We start from the raw sequence: 19438 nt of genomic DNA on the forward strand, positions 1-19438 counted from the left end.
TTCTATCAACTAGTTAAAAATCAAATAAATAAAAAACTGAAATTTACCCAGATTGACTCAAACAAGAATTGAAAAGTCTTGGAATGCATATACTCGATGAAAGGGTGTGAGAGTTTGCTACATATGAATTACTGATATAAATAAAGTTTGTTCATCATAGTTTGGAGCTATGGAGGGATTTAGATCTCTGGAGAGATAGTTAGAAAGTAACTCTTATCTTTTAATACGCTTTGGTGCATTTCTGATCCAAGTCGAGCAATGACGAGCCAACAAAAAGATATAAACCCAACATAGTCAGTGAATTAGATTGAGAAAAGGGTATTGAGATGTCTAGTTGCACCCACATAGCTACTACAAAAAAATGGGCGTTTAACGTCGGTTTTTTTTATGTCTAGCGTCGGTTAGTGACTGACTTTAATAATATAACGTCGGTTTTCAAACCGACTTAACAAGCTTCGATGTTAACTTTTTTTGCATCGGTTTAGCAAGTGACGCTATGTTTAACGTCATAAATTTACCGTCGGTTTTATAAGTAATTAACGTCGGTGATTCATTGACGTTAATACTTACGTCGTTTATATAAACCGACGCATTGTGTTAATATCAATTCTTTATTGCTAAATTTTCTGATTATTATTTATTAAATATAAAAAGAATTAGTAGTCAACGAAAACCTTGAAAGTAGAAACTATAGTGGACCAAATTAAATTTCTATTAATCAAACGTATAAATTTTACACATAAATGTATAAATGTTTCATGTAAACATATTATCCACAATTTTATATCTTCAAAACTTTTATCTTTTGCCCGTAAGTATCTTCAAAACTTTAAAAGGACTCCTCCTGTAGAATATAAATCCTTTCAGCAATATCCAGAGAAGTGGGCGTGCATCCTACAATAATTGCTTTAAACCAGAGCACACATTAAGCATACATATATCTAACTGTGCTTAGAGAATCACACACAATGAAATAAATAAATAAATAAACTAGTTAAGAAGGGAACTTGATTTCATGCCATTTATAAGACAATAAGAAAGTACCTTAGATTCTGGGAGCTAGAGAAATCTTGGACAGAGGGTTGAACAATTTTTCTTCTCCCTCCATACCAAAAGTGCCCACTCTACAAAAAGAAACATAGGATTTATCAGATTCGATGTATGAGATCAGATAAATAAACAGACCTTAACAAGAGATAATTTCAAAGTACCTGCACTACTTTACATAGTATGTTACATGTCAATCCCTTAGCGTTAGATTATATATAAAGTGAGCTTGTAAGTACTAATCAAGCTTGAGACATATAACAGAGTTAATACTAATCCCTTAGTATTTGATGTAGGGTTGAGCTATAGCTCAATGATGTATCACACAAATTTTGTAAGAATATCTTTGATATCTTATAGCTCAACCCTACATCAAATACTGTGTTATCCAACCAGCTTTCATGACTCTAAAGCTCGAAGACCTGTTTCTTAGCTTATTTTTAAGTCAAATCAGATTTTTCCATTTAATTATCCTAATAGACACTGCTCATGAATAGTCAAGGCAGAGATAGCCTTGTCCACCAGATTCGTTACAAAAGTCGCAAGTACGTAATGATCTAAAATAACATAATTGTAGTCTTGTAGAGGGTGGTGGTGCCACGGTATATAAAAATAGAACGGGAAAGTTATGTGATCAACTATGCAACCAATGTCCAAATTGAGTTTACAATCATAGCAATGATATAAAATATATAAAAAAAAAAAAAAAAAAAAAAAAAAAAAAAAAGAAAGGCGCTTGATGTTTTTACCGCATAGATGACATTTTGGGCCGGTGTGATCAGGAACCCCGGTCATGAGAAGCTTGAGACAATGTCCAACATGAGAAGGGTGGTCGCATATCTCTGGTGTGTTCAACACAAATGCACATTTGGAGTGGATATTAAACTTGCATTCGCCGCATAAGTAGCGAACATCGTGCAATCGATCGCAAGCTTCGCATTCCAAACGATCACCATTGTAAAAGTAGGATACACGATGCTCTCTTGTGTCCTTGTAAGCTGGAACTCATGAGTCATGACGGTTGCGGTTAGGAGAGTATGCAATTAATGTTTGTGTAATAGTACTTTACCCGACTTCAGTTTAGTGTGTAATAAAAAATGGATCAATATAGTTGTTCCTCTGTACACTCGATCTAATTATAATATACGTTGACGAATCTATAGTAATACAATACAACGAGTGTGCAACAGTGCAAGTCGTTAGTCTTTGTTTAGTTTAATTTCGATTGTCCCGTTCAGGTTGTCTGCCATGTTAGTTACTTGACATCTTTTATTTTCTTATTTTGCCTTTTTTTATTTAACTCTCAATAAGCAAGTATTCATATTTTATTGAATCAATCGAGATCAACGAAGGAAGAAGTCAAAAAGTTCACTGAGCCGACGATGATGCCTTGGAAATTAATATAAAAAAAATCATTCAAGTGGGTTTCGTTCAGTCCTCTCTTGTTTCTTATCATAAAAATATTTTATACTATATATGAAATCAATGCAATGACAAGAAATTTAGAAATAAATGTGAATATTGAGATAATTGGTTTTGATTGGTCATTTAAAAGTTTAGGTGGATGGTATAGCCGTATAAGGAGCATTCGCGAATCCATGTTGTGGATTGTGGGTGCAGTACTTATACCACCAGTAAAATAGAAATAGTCAATATTGTTACACTAAACAAAATAAATCTAGTGGCTAAATGGTTAGAGATCCACAAGTAAGATACTCAAAGTAAAGGGTTTGATTCCTATGTACAACAATTTGCCTCCCCAAACTTATTTTGCATCAAGATAACTTCTACTTTTATATATAGAATAGACTATATATCTTTTCTTTTTCTTTTTTAAATTATCTTTATTACAGCTAGAACAAGTGCATTTTGAACGGAATAAGAAGACTTCCAATCTTGGAGATTATAGACTAAACAAGATCGTTGTGTTATCGTAGCTAGGCTACACCAACTTATGTGAATGTATGAGTGTTAACTTCACGTATACCATGAATATTTGTATTAATTGTTGTGTTGTTGATTGATACAAAAAAAAAAAAAAAATCAAAGAATGATGTTGTAGGCTAACATACGTAGGAAACACCATATATAGAAGGGATCGTGCCAGAGCCAAAGCTCCATCGAGGCTCGGAAACATACACATGATCGCAGGATGCCAGGATATGATCATCATGTTATAGTTGTCAGGTAATGTAAAATGTAGGTAGACAAAGAATTTTCGTGAGTAGTGACAACAGCAATCAATTCAAGCTCATAAAACACATAAAAAATTACTTTCAAACACGGACGTTAACTACCACCTCATCAGTGTAAGTACAAAAGTTCCACTGAGTTACAAAAACTAGAATAGTGATGTTGGAAAGGTTGGTTTAGGTACTTATGTTGATGCCACGAGTCTGATCAGTTTCCACTCAATGATATATATTTTGAATCTTACATAAAACAAAAGAATGAAGGTGTAGGCTACAGTCAGCATGCAGAAAGACACTATTTGAAAAGATAAAAGATTGTGATAAGTTGCATAAACAAGTTTCATGAAAACATAGGAGAAGACAAAACAGGAAGCAAAGTGGAATCGTAACTCCTACAAATACAATCAAGGAAAATATAAAAGAGTGGAGAGATGGCTGCTTAAATATTAGGAGAAGAAAACATAAATCGTAAACTTCATGTATTTCCGATTTAGAAATTTGGTCCGGTTAGATGTTCTCCGTTGTGGTTTTGATTGGTGGTTTCGCGACTCCATCAATAGTATCCTGATACCCACGGAGGACATCTGAACTTAACTTCGTAGTGCCTCTTACTGGATGGAGTTACGCAACAAAAATAAGAACAAAAAAAAACGTCTTTTCTCTCCTTGAGAATGAAGGGACCTGGGCAACGACAACGACACGTGTCGCAAAGCGGCCGTGAAGAGCTATTATTAGCCACCAATTTATTAGTGACTTCGACCTTTTCACCTGGTTTGGCGTATCTGATATCCCCAACTACACAAAAATCATGTAAAGTGACTCCACAGTCTTTACAAGTGTAGAACCAAGTCTTAGGATTTGTTTCTCTTTCGCAAATATCACACCAGTACTTACCACTTGCCTTTTCATCACCATAACATAGAGTAAGTGGATGATCATCATACCTTGGAAGCGTTACTGTAGAAACTGGTGTTTTACACAATGAATTTGTTTAAAGGAGAAACAAATTCAGTAACAATCTTTTGAAGAATTCGAATCAAAGTAAACAAGCAAAGAGGAAATGAAATCTCTTGAGAAACAAGTTAGGTTTTGCTCAAGAACAAAGAGGAATTAGAGTTTTTGTATTAAATGTTGGATGATCCTACAATGAGAGGATTGCCCTCTATTTATAGGTTTTCGAAGATCTACTGAATATATTAGAAGATACACTGAATATATTGACTTTCCTAATTACAGGCGAACTGATTAGGAAAGTCCTTCCTTTTTTGCTAGGTCAGCCGCAGGGCGAGTTGAAGTGCCGGTTCGTCACCTCGGCAATGGGCTTCGCGGTGTTATTGGGCCTTCAGAGATGAAGTCCAAACTTAGCTCGAGCTCCCGGTTTAGATAACCGGTTCCTTTAACGGGTTTAGATCGGTATGTTGGGGGTGCTAATTCCCGAACCAACAATTAGTCCCCCCCTCAGTTCGGTACATTCAGAAGTTAATTCGAATGGCCGGACTTTAAGAGAGAATATCCGATTTAATCCGTAAAGAGATCTGAATCTAATCTCCTTGATCGTCGCGCCGCTTCGCCATCCTCTAGTCGGGTGACACGTATCCGATGCGTCGCATATGTCAGTTCGGAAGCTGAAGCATCGCGTAGGTTAGATAGGCAATTATGACTCCGCGTAGGGTTGCCGCCCACTTCCTTCTATAAATACTCGATATCCACCGATTTTTCTCACTTTTCGCCGCATCGTCAAAGGTAATTACTTTGCTCTCTCTCTCTCTTCGCCCTTAATTACTTTGTTGTTTATCAATTTTTCTACACTCTTCGCCGATCTGCACTGTTCTTCACCTCGGCCATGGTTTCCTCGTCGGCTACCACAAGCAAACCATTGATCTGCAAGAATTCCAACAGGGAACCTCTGAACGCCGTTAGATCGGTCCAAGGCGAGATGCCGAATAGACCAGACGAGGCCGAATGTTCCTCAAGGCTCAGATCCAACGAGATTCTGATCCCTTCTTTGATCGATGAAGAGGATCGCGAAGGTCACGGAAACGCTGCACCAATCTCCGATCTCCCACCTGACAACTCGAATGGTGAAACAGTCCGACTTGCTCCTGATGACGTCATGATCAATGACATCCTTCCTCTCTGAGATCACCGAGGTGAAATTGGGGGCGAGAAGACGACCAGCACCACTGAATCGGTACGCACACTGTTAAATTCATGTGGCCTGTCCAATTCTGGTGTCCATGTTATTATTCCCGGAGATCACCAGCGTCCATGGAATCCGCCTCTCGGGTATATTTGCTTATATGGGGGATTCTTCTCCCAATGTCGGTTGTGGTTCCCTCTTCCTAATTTGCTCACCCAATACGCTCATCGCCGTAAAATTCCGATATGCCAACTTACCCCAGGAAGTATCTGCAACTTCGTCGCTGCCCTCACAATCGCGGACGAAGCTGAGGTTTTTCTCGGAATCGAATACTTTGAACAGCTGACAAATTTTAAGAATAGCCAGGGTAGCAAATTGTGGATGGTTAACACGAAGCCAGCTCATAACTTCCTTCCGGGGGAAAAAGTCAGTAACTTCAAGAAGTTGAGAGCTTGCTATTTCTTTGTCCGAGTTGATGACCGCTCTTTTGAAAATCCGATATACGGCCGCCGAAGAGTGTGGAACGATTCGCCAGGTATCATCTCGTTCCTTATTTCGCTCAATCGGACAATCTTGTTCTGACCTGATTTTGAATTTTGATGTGTTTTACAGCTCGCCCTTCTTCAGCTCGGGGACTATCTTCCAGATTTGAACACGTTAAGGATTCTCTTTTCGGTGTAGCAGACCGTAGCTAGAATCAAATCTCTCGACGTCGCGTGGAAGCAGCAATGGTTAAGGCGAGAACGCAGTTCGCCAGTTTCGCAAGCTCATTGGGTCAAACTTCCGAGGTCCCACCGACCATAATTGTCGCCGCCAAGATGCTCCGATCTGTGAATCCACACGAGGAACAAATCGCAGACCCCGAATCGGAGCAAGCGGGGAATGAATTCATCGATATTGAGGACGGTGACGAGCTCCCGGCTCCTGATCTTGAGGGCGAAAACGTAGCTCCCAATGATTCATCTCCTCCTCCACCGACTGAACCTATCATCCCAGTGCAGCTCGCCTCTGAACCGAGTAGCGGCTCCAAAAAGAAGAAGTCCAAAAAGGATAACGGCAAAGACAAAAGCAAGGAGAAAGGCAAGGGAAAAGGCTCCGCCTAGGGGACAGGTCGGAAACGTTCTGCGCAAGAGGCCGGACTCGAATCCTCTGACCGCTTCCGAGTTGAACGGGTTACTGGTCGATATGATCAATTTCACTTCGACTACTTTGAGGAGACGCCTCTTGTATGCAACAAAGAAGCCGCCGGGGAGTTGTGCAGGCAACTTATGGTGTCTTCAGTCATGCTACCGCCGTTTGACGAAATGGAATTCAGAGACCAATACGTCCAAGCCGCTCAGTCCGCCCTTCAGGTTCGAATCGCATCGCCCTTTTCATTTTTCTGTTTGCAAACCTAGATTCTCATTTTGCTCTATTTTGAAATGCAGACCGCCGCCTACATGTCTACACTCACTCTTATGTACGATAGGCGGGTCAAATCGATGGCATCTACAGAGGCCGATTTCGACAAAATAAAAGAATGCTTGGAGAATCTCTGAGAAGCGGACAGGTCGAAGAATGAGAGGATCAAGGAGCTGAAGGATCTTCTTGCGAATAAAAAACAAGACTGCAAAAACCTGGAGGAAAGGGTTGCCGAGCTGGAATCACAAGAAAAAGTTCTAGGGGAAGAGAAGGCCGAACTGACGAGGCAGTTCGATGATCTTGGGGCAAAGCTCGAGTCGGAGATGAGACGACTTCGCCTAGATCGCCAAGCCAAGGTCGAAGGTACCATGAGGAAAGCGCAGCGCCGTCTTAACAAGGTAAAGGACTACCTGCGTGAGCAGGAGATGGCCCGTCCGAAGGAAGATGTTCTCAACCAGGCAAGCGGGTTCGAGGAGATTATGGATTATCTTCTGGAGAACGGAGCATCCATTCCCGACAACCTGATTGATGAGATCAAGGAAAAGCGAGAGGTCGCTAAGAATGAGGTGGAGGCGCTGGATCTCTTAGAGGTCGGAGAAGGCGATCTCAACATGTCTCCAGACAAGCTCGGCTTTGGATTACTTCAGTCCGGGGCTGCAGCTCCAGACTCCGTTCGACATCCGTACGGTTCCAACGCCGCGCTTTTCCAAGCCAATCTGACTGATCCTCCAGAACTTTGATTGTAGCCTCTTGACTGCGTCTTCTGGGAACGTTTGCTGTGTTCCTTTTTATTTTCCTGTTTAAGATTTTGTGATATTGCTACCTATTTTGCGGCCGACTCCTGTTTTTTAGAAATTTCCCTTTTACACTTGCATGGAATATCTCCTTTTTGTTAGATAATGAAAATGGTAACCTCGCAATTTCGAAATTGGAAATTTTTCTTCTAGGATTAGTATAAATATGGTTGCTCCACGCTTGATTTCACCGTAACTTTTACGAAACATTTCAAGATGCCGAGTTACGTTGGTAGTACTGATTCTTTAGTCGAGGTTGGGAACAATGTCCCGACGTTTTCAAACTCGGAAGCCATTGAGCGAGGGATGCCCTTTTACCCGAATACCCGAGCTCCCTGGATGCTAATGTTTTGTGTTAGTCCGGAGAAGAGATTGGAATTAGAGACCTTCCTCTCTCGCATCGCAGAACGCCATTCCGAGTACTGTGGTCGATTTGCCGCAATAGAGCAGACGCGAAGTGAACTGCTTTTCAAACTTAAACTGCTTGAATCCCACCCAAGGTTCTGGATCGAAAACGGTCTGGACAGAGTGGCAGACATGCCGCGGTGCTTGATCGACTACTGCAATGAGTGCTATCATTCGGCGAACTCGATTCCAAGCGAACAGAGTTTTTCTCTGAGTGGCGAGTTCATGCCTTCCGAGGTGAAGACGTTCTATATGAGCCGACGTGCCAACAACATTGAAGCTGCTGCTGCTCATGCCTTCGTTCGTCAGGTAGCATCTCCTAACTTTGTCTATGCAAATTTGTTAAAAAATTCGAATCCGTGCATCGCGAACAATGCCACAAGCTGTACTATCACCGCATGAAAAAGAACGAAATTGATGACCGCCTGGCGGTACTGGATGCCGAGATCACCACCTTAAGGGCGAAGAGAGGAAGAACCATCGCTCGTCTGGACGAGGCCGAACAGAAGATCAGGGCATTGGAGTCGCATCTTGCTGAATGGGAGAAAACGGGACTTCAGCTCCTATGGCCTATGCCGAAGCGTCTTAAAGCGGATACCCAGAAGATCGCCGCCGAGCTTGATCTGGATGGTTGATATGCTTTGGCGATCTGATCCTCTCGTTATGCTTTATTATTTTTAATTCTCCGTCGAACTAGTCCTGTTCAAACAATTTATTCTTGCAATATCGTTTTTTAGTTTGGAAATTCACCTCAGGCGAGACGTCTCCTGGCTTACACTGAATAATCTTTTGTGAGGGCAATTTTAGCCCAAACATAAGTGTGCTCTTTAAACAAAGGGCGAGGTATGATGCCTCGGCTTACCCTCTTTGCCCCAGTTCGGAAAGCGAAAAGCAAAATTTATAACTCTGGGATCGGCTTACATTCGTCCGAGCTGGAACTTACGAAGCAATTCAAAAGAATTCTCTGAGTTCGGTTTATCTCTCGTCAAGGAGTTATCGAGACAATTCTAAAAGAATTCTCTGGGCTCGATGCACCTCGCATTGGAGACATATAATCGAAACAATTCCAAAAGAATTCTCTGGGTTCGATTTATCTCACGTTGGAGAGTAGGTCGATCATCTGGCCAAGATATCGAGTAGTTCGGTTCCGAACCGAGTAGACGTAGTAGTCTGTTTTTTTTTTTTGCTCATTCCCGAGGCATAACCGTTGCATTTAATACGGATGCGGTTTTACAATGCAATCTAATTGGTGGAAAAATTTCGGGACGCAGCATTTAGCTCCCCCTTTCCCCCTGTAAATAGGTGAAGAGGAGGATGACTGAGCATCTCACATCCAAACTTCAGAAAGATTAACTGCAAAGCATGCCTATCACAACTCGATCCGCATGGTTGAGGCGAGCTCGAGAGCTGACTGCCGCCGGGGTCAGCGGATTCGACCCGGAAGCGTCGAATATCGCTCTTCCCATAGAAGAGGCGGCTCTGCACCCATCCCACGAACTTGTCGCAGAAACTGAGGAGGATCCACTGCAAAGAGAAATTCGCATCTACCGAGCTCGCTGTCAGCGGATGAGTTTGTATATCAAGGCGTTTTGTCTGAAATACGATCTCATCTACCAGCTCTGCCGTCTGGAAGGAACCATCTCGGTTCTTGACGATCTCATCGCCAGTGGCTTCTATCTGGCGAATTGGCGCATGACCCGGCTACTTGCCGACCGTGACCGATGTGAGGGGGAGATCGCCAGGACCTTGTTACCCGATCTGCCGGAGGGTGACTACGAGCCGCTAGGCGAATCGGAGAATCTGCATGTTGCGGAAATCCCGATTTACAGGGGTTGTATAGAAAGGTTGCGGCGCTACATCCTTCACCTGGAAGCCACAGATCACCATTTTCGAGAGAGTCATACCGTGGAAGTTCCATGCGCGTTCCTCGAAGAAATGGCGGATAGGGGGGCAGAAGTGGCAGCAGGCCGGCTAGAAGAACTGAGGCGGGAGCGTCGACGTTGGCGGACATATCTGGAAGGTATAGCCGTCGAGGAGCCTTTGGAGTCTGACCTCTCGAGCTCTGCGCCTGTGAATCGCCGAAGACGTTGAGATCACAGGAGGGGGTCACACTTCGCATCTGCTTCCCGAGACTACAAGACCTATCCTAGCATTAAATCGGCACCTTCTATTGCTTTTAGCTTTTTTTTTTATCATCTTTCTTAGGTGGGCGATATGCCGATGTCGAATACTCCTTGTATGTGACGAGATCAAAATAACAAGTTCTTTCGGAATAAAAGAAATCTTATTATTTTTCTAGCTGTGCCCTCGAAATCTTTTAAAAGAAATCAAGGGCTGCCTACGTACCCAAAATTTGGGATCAAGCCAGTCGTAGTTCATAGTATACATACTTTCAAAAACTGAATCTGATCAAATGATCTAGTAGTAGTAACGTTTGAGGTGAGCCGCGTTCCAAGAGTTTTTGATCTGCTTGCCTTCCATGGTCAGGAGCTCGTAAACTCCCGGGCAAATTACCTTGGAAATGAGATACGGGCCTTCCCAGCGAGCACCGAGTTTGCCAGCGTTGATCTCCTTTGTGTTCTCATACACCTCACGTAGCACCAAGTCGCCCTTGTTGAATCGTCGTTGACGGACGGCCTTGTTGTAATACTTGGATGTGGCGTTATGGTAGTTCTGAATTTGGACGAGGACCTGATCGCGTAATTCTTCAGTGAAGTCAATGTTGTCGAGCAGCATGCTGTCGTTCAGCTCAGAATCGTCGACCAGCATAGCGCGGCGCAATGTTGGTACTCCAGCTTCGGCTGGGGCCAGAGCCTCGATGTCGTATGCTAACGAGAACGGAGATTGCCCGGTAGCTCGCCGTGGGGTGGTCCGGTAGGACCAAAGCACGCCGTCGAGTTGGTCTGCCCACGCTCCCTTTTTGAGCCCGAGACGTTTTTTCAATCCGTCTATGATGGTCTTGTTGGTTGCCTCGTTTTGGCCGTTTCCCTGGGGATAGCGGGGGGTCGAGGTGCTCAAACGTATCCCCCATTTGCCTAAGAAGCGTCTGGTGATGAGAGATGTGAACTTCGTTCCATTGTCTGTGACGATCTCATAAGGGAGCCCATGGCGGCAGATGATGTTCTTCCAGATGAAGTTGGTGGCGTCTAGTGACTGTATCTTGTTGAACGATTCTGCCTCCACCGACTTGGTAAAGTAATCAGTCAGGACCAGAAGGAACTTCTTTGACCTCGACGGGGGTAGCGGGCCGACGAGATCCATCGCCCAACGCATGAAGGGATATGGCGCGGTGACGGTGTTTAGCAGCTCGGGAGGTACGTGTTTCATCTGTCCGTGGTGTTGACATGCTTCGCACTTCGCCGAAAATGCCTCACAGTTGTCGACCATGGTTGGCCAGTAATGTCCATCCTACTTTATTTTCAACGCGAGTGCACGCCCTCCGGAGTGGTTTCCGCCGTTACCTTCATGGACCTCCATCATTATTCGTTCTGCTTCCTCTCGATCGACACAGGTGAGAAGGACTCCGGATGAACTACGTCGGAAGAGGCTGCCTCTCATCATGGCGTAGTGCGCGCATCGAGCTTTCAAACGTCGAGCTTGCCAGTGATCCTTCGGGATCTTGCCATCCTCGATGTACTCTCTTATTTCGAGCTGCCAGTCGTCTGGGGGTTGTGCTATCTCCGCGGGATCCTGGACGGGTGGGTTGATATCCATTGGTTCTGCAGCGTCGCTGATGGCGTATGTTAAATCGGTATGATCGATGCTGGGAATTTCGATACTCTCGATTGGGATCGTTCGCCGCAACTCTGGGTCAGAACAATTCGCCAGGGCGGCGAGGGCGTCTGCTGACGCGTTCTCGCTTCTCAGAACTTTGATTAGTTCGAACGAGGCGAACTGTGCAGAGAGAGTCTGGAGTAACTGGCGATATGCCTCCATGCGCCCGTTCTTAGTGCCGTACTCCCCACTAAACTGGCTAACCACTAGCTGGGAGTCGCAGAAAACTTGGATGCTAGTTACCCCCATACCCTAGGCTAACCGTAGTCCAGCTAGGACGGCTTCGTACTCGGTCTCATTGTTTGATGCTTTGAAGCCGAGTTTTAATGCTTGCTCGAGAACTTCGCCTATTGGAGATCGGAGTATAATCCCGACGCCAGATCCTTGGTTGGAAGAGGAGCCGCCGGTGAACAACGTCCAGGGTTCCTCCTTAGGTATGGTTTCTTTGAGGTCGGGGGATAGTTCTGTGATGAAATCCGCTAGGACCTGTGACTTTAAGCTCGGGCGGGAACGATATTCAATATCGTATTCGCTTAGCTTGATTGCCCACTTTGCAATTCGCCCGGACTGAAGGGGGCTGTGAAGGACCGTCCGGAGCGGTTGGTCGGTTAGCACGACAATGGAGTGCGACTAGAAGTAAGGTCGTAGCTTCCGAGCGACAACAATCAAGGCGAGAGCGAGTTTCTCCAGGGTTGGGTAGCGTGTCTCCGCATCATTGAAGGCCTTGCTTGTGTAAAATATTGGTCGTTGATCGCCGCGATCATCTCGGACTAGCACCCCGCTTACTGCCGAGCTGGAAACGGAGACGTAGAGGTATAACGTCTCTCCTTCTTCGGGCTTCACGAGCACCGGCTGATTGGTCAGGTATTCCTTAAGTTGTCCGAAGGCAGCTTCGCAGGCGTCGTCCCAATGAAAATCTTTATTGCCCCGAAGAAGCTGATAAAATGGGAGACACTTGTCCTTCGATCGGGCGATGAAACGGTTCAGCGCGGCTACTCGACCTGTTAAGCGATGTACCTCTCGTTTGTTGGATGGCGATGGGAGTCCCAGCACTGCTTCGATCTGCTTTGCGTTTGCCTCGATTCCACGTTCTGTGACGATATATCCCAAGAATTCCCCCGAGGTCACCCCGAAGGTGCACTTGGTGGGATTTAACTTCATCTGGAATCGATCCAGGATGTCGAAGCATTCGGCGAGGTGCTGGATGTGCTATTCTGCTATAAGGGACTTGACCAACATATCGTCAATGTAGACTTCCATTGTTTTCCCTAACAGGTCGGCGAACATCGTGTTGACCAGGCGTTGGTAGGTCGCCCCCGCGTTTTTCAGGCCGAATGGCATCACCTTGTAGCAGTATGTCTCTTTATCTGTGATGAACGCATCCATGAACGAGAGGATTTGGTTACCTGCTGTGGCCTCCACGAGTCGGTCGATGTGAGGTAACGGGAAGCAGTCTTTCGGGCATGCCTTATTAAGGTCAGTGAAGTCTACGCAAACTCGCCATTTGCCGTTCATTTTCTTGACCACCACCGGATTGGCCAGCCAGTCGGGGTACTGTACTTCCATTATTTGATCGGCTTTCAGGAGTCGCTCGACTTCGTCTTGTACCGCCTTTGCTCGATCGGTGCCGAGACGCCATCGTTTCTGCCGAACTGGTTTAAAAGTGGGGTCGACATTTAGCTTATGGCAGGTGACTGACGGATCAATACCGACCATATCTTTAGTGGACCAGGCGAACGTCGAGGATCGCGATTTCAGAAATTCTACCAGCTCGGTCTTGAGTCCTTGATCGAGTTCGGCCCCAATTCTGACAGTTCGGGAGGGGTCTGCTCCGTCGATATTGACTTGTATGATTTGGCATCTTGTGGCCTTCGGCCGATCTCGCTCTGGGTTATGAGGATCGCCGGAGTGACCCTCACCCTGTAATTGCTATGCATCGTCCTTCCGCCTCTGGTTTTTCTCGAGAACGGAACAGGTCCTGGCCATCTTCTGATCGCCGTACAGCGTATATATTCCCGCAACCGTTGGGAACTTCAAGCAGAGATGATAGGTGGAAGGGACTGCCTGCATGGAGTAGATCCAAGGTGAGCCTAAGATGGCGTTGAGATTGGTGGGGCGTCTATGACCACAAATTTGGTTTTGCGTGTTACGCCACCAGCTTGGACTTGTAGCTTCACGCCGCCCATCGACATTTTGGCTACGCCATCGTACCCAGTCAGCGTTCTGCCTCCTGGTTTGATTTGCTCCGGTGTGACACCCATTTTCTCCAACGTCTGTGAGAACAAGACATTAACCGTGCTGCCGGTATCCACTAAGACTCGTTCTACGTCGAACTCGCCCATCCTGACTTCCACGACTAGAGGGTCGTTATGAGGGTGATGGATCCCCTTGGCGTCTTCAGCTGTGAACGCGATTGGGTCAGCACTTAGCGCATCCTCTTCGGAAATCGCCTGAACGTTACAGATCTGGCGCGCTCGCTTTTTTAGGGCTCGGACGGAGTCCGAGCATTCATCGGTCTGACCGATGATCATAGACATACCACCCCGAGGTGCCGCTTGATCGCTCTGCTGTCCTTTTTGACGCTTGGATGGTGCTGGGAGGAGGACTTCCGCTGGTGCCGGATTCTGCTGCTCGGCGGGAGGTGGCAGCTGCGGAGTATCTGGCGCATTATTGGATTGGTTGGTGCCCTTCTGACCTCGACCAGGGTTGGATCGCCCGAACCTTCCTCCTCGACCTCTTCCTCCGCGGCCGCCGCGAGAAGCTTTAGGTTGATAAACAGCTTTGATTTCGCCGGATAGGTACTTCTCAAATAAGTAATTGGACAAGTGCTTGCACTCGGCTGTTGAATGGCCACCGAACATATGGAAATCGCAGTAGAGCTCCTCTTGTGTGTCGGAAGAGGCGGTATTCTGTCCTTCATCCTCGGATATCGCGTTGACCACTCCGCGCTTGGGGTCCCTCGGGCCGTGATGCTTCCGGGGCTCATGATAGGTTTCCCGATTCTTTTCTTTAGCCGTGGCTGGGCGAGGAGGAGGGATCTTGTTGGCTCGTTTCTCCTCGTCTTCCTCAACGTAAGCGACGCGAGACCCTCGATGAAGGGCTTCGTCAAGGTCAGTGGCTTCTCTAATATTGAGGTCCACGTGCAGTCGGGAGCCAGGAATGAGGCCTTTCTTGAAGGCAGCGATGGCGACGTCCTCGGCGACTGTTACGGTGGCGTACTTTTGCTTGAATCGGGTGAGTTACTTCCGCAGGGGTTCGCCGGGATCTTGGACTATCTCCCATAGCTCGGCACTGGAAGCGCTGCGTTGTATGAATACCCGGTAATTCCGCAGGAAGGCTATCGACAGCTGTTCGAAACAGTCGATTATGTTCGGGGGGATATGGGAAAACCATGTTAGTGCGTTTCCTATCAGGCTGTCAACGAACAGTTGGCACTGGCCGGCGTCCTTTTGCTCCTCGGTGAACCTAGCCTTGGCGATGGTAGCCATTAACGAGGTCAGGTGCTGCACTGGATCCTTCGTTCCATCGTAAGTTGGAACTCTTATCTTCACGTTCGGAACGTATGTTTCCAAGACGCGCTGGGTGAATGGAGTTTGCTGCGTGGCCTCGAAAATTCTATCGATCTCAGGTGCCGAGCTTACAGCTCGGTGGAGGAGGGATCCCATAGCTTTGATCTTGAGGTGCATTTCCTCTAGCTCGGGGCAGGAAGGTGCGGCCGGATCTCTCCGAGAGGGTTGCCCCAGCTGAGGCTGTACCTCCAAGGCGAGTACCGATGGTACGTGCTGGTTCGGGAACCGGAAAGCCGAAGACGGCGGGTCGCTGAACAGGCGACGGTTTAGAGGCCTCCAAACCTCCTGTGATGGTGCCTCGTTCTGTTGAAGTGGCGGGGGTGCGCTGTGCCCCATTGTGTCCAACCGTTTATTTGTTGCGGAGATCGCCTGGAAGAGATCCTTGGAGATCGTTCCGAACATGTGACGGAGGTCGTCCATGGTGACGAACTGGGAAGGTTGGGCGACCTGCGCAGACGAAGTTTGTCTATCGACAGTTCCATCGATTGGTGGCACTTCGTCATGTTCCTGGGCCCCGTGGTGGGGTATCTTAACGTCCTCCACTCCGTCAGGAGGTGCTGCTGACTCGTCTGCTGGGTTGTCCGAAGTGCGGCGAATGCCCGTCCGTGCGTAGACGCGCATGGTGGATGCAGCAACAGGCGGATTTACAGTGACATCCTGCGAGTTGGTTGCCCGGATGGTTGGGTCATCTTGCTGTGGGGCGGTCACGTTGGTGGCACCGTTGTTGGGGATTGAAGACATGGTATTGGCTCTTGCTTGTTTGTGATGAGATCTAAAAGAGAAGTGTTTTGTAGAACTTAGGTCCCCTCCTTCTAGCGCCAATTGTAGAAACTGGTGTTTCACACAATGAATTTGTTTAAAGGAGAAACAAATTCAGTAACAATCTCTTGAAGAATTTGAATCAAAGTAAACAAGCAAAGAGGAAATGAAATCACTTGAGAAACAAGTTAGGTTTTTCTCAAGAACAAAGAGAAATTAGGGTTTTTGTATTAAATGTTGGATGATCGTACAATGAGAGGATTGCCCTCTATTTATAGGTTTTCGAAGATCTACTGAATATATTAGAAGATACACTGAATATATTGACTTTCCTAATTATAGGCGAACTGATTAGGAAAGTCCTTCCTTTTTTTGCTAGGTCAGCCGCAGGGCGAGTTGAAGTGCCGGTTCGTCACCTCGGCAATGGGCTTCGCGGTGTTATTGGGCCTTCAGAGATGAAGTCCAAACTTAGGTCGAGCTCTCGGTTTAAATAACCGGTTCCTTTAACGGGTATAGATCGGTATGTTGGGGTGCTAATTCCCGCACCAACAGTTACCGTTAATGGTAGAGTCGCGCAACGAAAATCCAAATAGTAATCGCATCTTTTATAGCCTATGACGACTTCTCCTTCGTCGATGAGGCAGTTCTGGCACGTCTTTACGTCATCTTCTTGTAGTTTGAGGTAGAGTAGTTGATGATCATGACCTCCATAGATAAATGGCACTGTAATCGAACTGCATAGTAAGTCAAAGTTTTGATTCTCATAATTTGTAAAGTACATGAATCCTTTGCAAGAAACTTGACGACAAGCTCGGCAAGCTTCTGTGTAGCGTTGGCTTTGGAGGCAAAGAGTGAGAGGCTCTGGGCTCAGAAAATGTCGTTTCTTTTTAAGAAGATTAGCACACGTTTCATGGAGAATGAAACTGCAATCTGATTTTGAACATTTGTAGAATGTGTAAGAACCGATGGGACGAACACATCCTCCACACAAGCTGTTTTCTTCATCGTCTTTGTTGAGGCTCATGAGGTTATGTTGATGAGCGAAATGAGTGATTGTGTTGTCATCATTCCTCTTGAATGGCTCGATATCTTCGACATCTTCAGGTACTCTATCGAGCTCTTCCCCATCCCACACGTCGTCCCTTACTGCGCATTGTGAATGAATAGCATAACGAGGACAAAGAGAACAAGAATAAGCCCCACATGACCAATCAATATCTTCCCAACAAACTCCACATCTCACTTCTCGAACACCAACAGGATACTTGTACGAAATGCGGTGGTCATGGTGATTAACGTGAATAAGACGTGGTAAATATGCGCACGTTTGATGAATCATGAAATCGCATTGATGACACACATAAGGAGAACGGTCACCTTTTGTCCCACAAGCATCACAAACAAAGGAGATCAGCCTTGGCATGAGTGTGAGTGGATACTCATGGACCTTCAGATTTGAAAGAGCAACTGGTGGAGGATTCTCAATCGCACAAACCATATCTAGATTGAACTTACACATATCACAATGGTATATGAACCTTCTAGTGTCTTCTTCACATAGATGACATTTTGGATCTGTGTAACCAGGAGCTCCTTCAGTAACAAGCTTAAGAGGGTGTCTGCTATGAGACGAGTGAGTGATCTCTGGTGAATTAAGTAGGGAGACACATTTCTCATGAACCATAAATCTACAAAGAGGGCAAAGGTAGACATTTCCCGAGGGCAAACCACACACTTCGCATTTCATATCGTCACCACCAAAATAATCAAACATTAATAGAGGCTGGTGGTGCCACGGGAAATTCAAACATGCAATCGATATCCAAATTAAGTTTGCAATCATAGCAATGACAAAGAAGGCGCTTTGTATTTTTACCGCAAATATGGTATTTCGGGTCGGTGTGATCAGGAGCTCCGGTTGTGAGAAGATTAAGACGATGTCCATCATGAGAAGGGTGGTAGAATATATATTGTAACTTGAGCAAAAATTCACATTTCAAGTGAATATTAAACTAGCAAGAACTGCATGAGTAGGCATCACCATACGATCAATCGCAAGCACTGTATTCCAAACCATCACGTTGCTCAACGACGGATAAATAATGTAAGTGACCTCCCAATTTATAAATATAATGAGCCATGGCGGTGCAGAGGTGGAGAGAAGACAAATTAGTGTTTTGGGTAATTGCACTTTGGTTTCGTGTAAACAATGGATCAATATAGTTGTTTCTTTATATACTTTAATTATACCAATGCTACTTGTACATTATCGACGCTGACAAATCTATAAGTCGTTAGTCTTTGTTTAATTTAAACACTTTTAGTCTTTGTTTAATTTGTATACGGCCAACCGAAGGAGGATGATGTGCTTTCGGCGAATGGAAAAAGACTGCAGGTTGAGGCGTGAGTATGGGAAAGTCCGGTGGAGTTTTTGTTGGTTCTCAGGGGGAGCCGGCAGAATCAAATCGGGAGTCGGGATATAATGTCCCGATTTTGATGGGTCCGTCGGGTACAGAGGAAGTCCGGTCAGCTCCGGTTGTGGCAGTTGTCATGTCGGATACAGAGGGAGTCCGGTCAGCTCCGGTTGTGGCAGTTGATATGTCGGGTTTGGAGATGGCCTAACGGTTGTCCCCGGTAGTTTGAATCAAATGTATACAATTTATCATGAATTGTCTTCTATGGAACTGCCGGTGGGCGAATAAACCCAACTTCCGAAGAGCGATTCGGTATTTATTGAAGAAGAATCCAACTGACATCTTGGCTTTGTTCGAAACACATGCTAGTGGCAATAGAGCGGGTCAAATCTGTCAAGGGTTAGGGTTCGAGAATTCATTTAGGGTGGATGCTGTGGATCATAGTGGGGGAATATGGCTCCTATGGCGGTCTGGAATTGGTGATATGGAAATAGTCGAATCAACGGATCAGTTTGTTGTTGCAAAACTCAGTGCCGAGACGGAGAGCGTGAATATGATCGTGGTTTATGCGGCTCCGTCGGTGAGTAGGCGCAGTGGTATATGGGATAAGTTAACTGCAGTTGTTCAGAATTTGGATGGCCCGTTATTTATCGGCGGTGACTTTAACACTATTGTACGATTAGATGAGAGGTCGGGGGGTAATGGTAGACTCTCACCGGATTCTTTGGCGTTCCGAGACTGGATCAATAATCTGTCTTTAATAGACATGGGGTTTCGCGGGAATAAATTTACCTGGAGACGAGGAAGAGTGGAGGATACATTTGTGGCCAAGATACTAGATAGAGTCTTGTGTTGCCCTCACGCTCGGCTAAAGTGGCAAGAGGCACGCGTGACTCATCTACCTTTTTTGGCATCCGATCATGCACCACTTTATGTCCAGATG

At 45.6% G+C, this 19438-nt stretch overlaps 1 protein-coding gene across 1 annotated transcript; it reads right to left on the reverse strand.

The window, feature by feature from the left end:
• Positions 1 to 3216: 3216 nt before the first annotated feature.
• Positions 3217 to 18222, reverse strand: LOC104715055 (uncharacterized). The gene is made up of 3 exons (XM_087465271.1): positions 16628 to 18222; positions 3799 to 4196; positions 3217 to 3297 (listed from the first exon to the last, which is right to left on the reverse strand). Exons 1-3 carry the CDS (start codon positions 18027 to 18029, stop codon positions 3217 to 3219), a joined length of 1881 nt encoding a protein of 626 aa, XP_087321397.1. The 5' UTR covers positions 18030 to 18222.
• Between the last annotated feature and the right edge of the window lie 1216 nt (positions 18223 to 19438).

This window comes from Camelina sativa, chromosome 9, assembly GCF_030686135.1.
Source record: "Camelina sativa cultivar CO46 ecotype springtype chromosome 9, ASM3068613v1".
Classification (NCBI taxonomy): Eukaryota; Viridiplantae; Streptophyta; class Magnoliopsida; order Brassicales; family Brassicaceae; genus Camelina; species Camelina sativa.

Bases quoted from the DNA above. Each gene is read 5' to 3' on its own strand.
- LOC104715055 (XM_087465271.1), bottom strand. From the start codon at position 18,029: ATGATGGACATCGTCTTAATCTTCTCACAACCGGAGCTCCTGATCACA. The intron at 4,197-16,627 runs GTGCGGGAATTA...CAGTTTCTACAG, and splicing joins ACCATTAACGGTAACTGTTG to TAACGCTTCCAAGGTATGAT. The intron at 3,298-3,798 runs TATTGATGGAGT...GTGTTTTATGAG, and splicing joins CTCCGTGGGTATCAGGATAC to CTTGAATTGATTGCTGTTGT.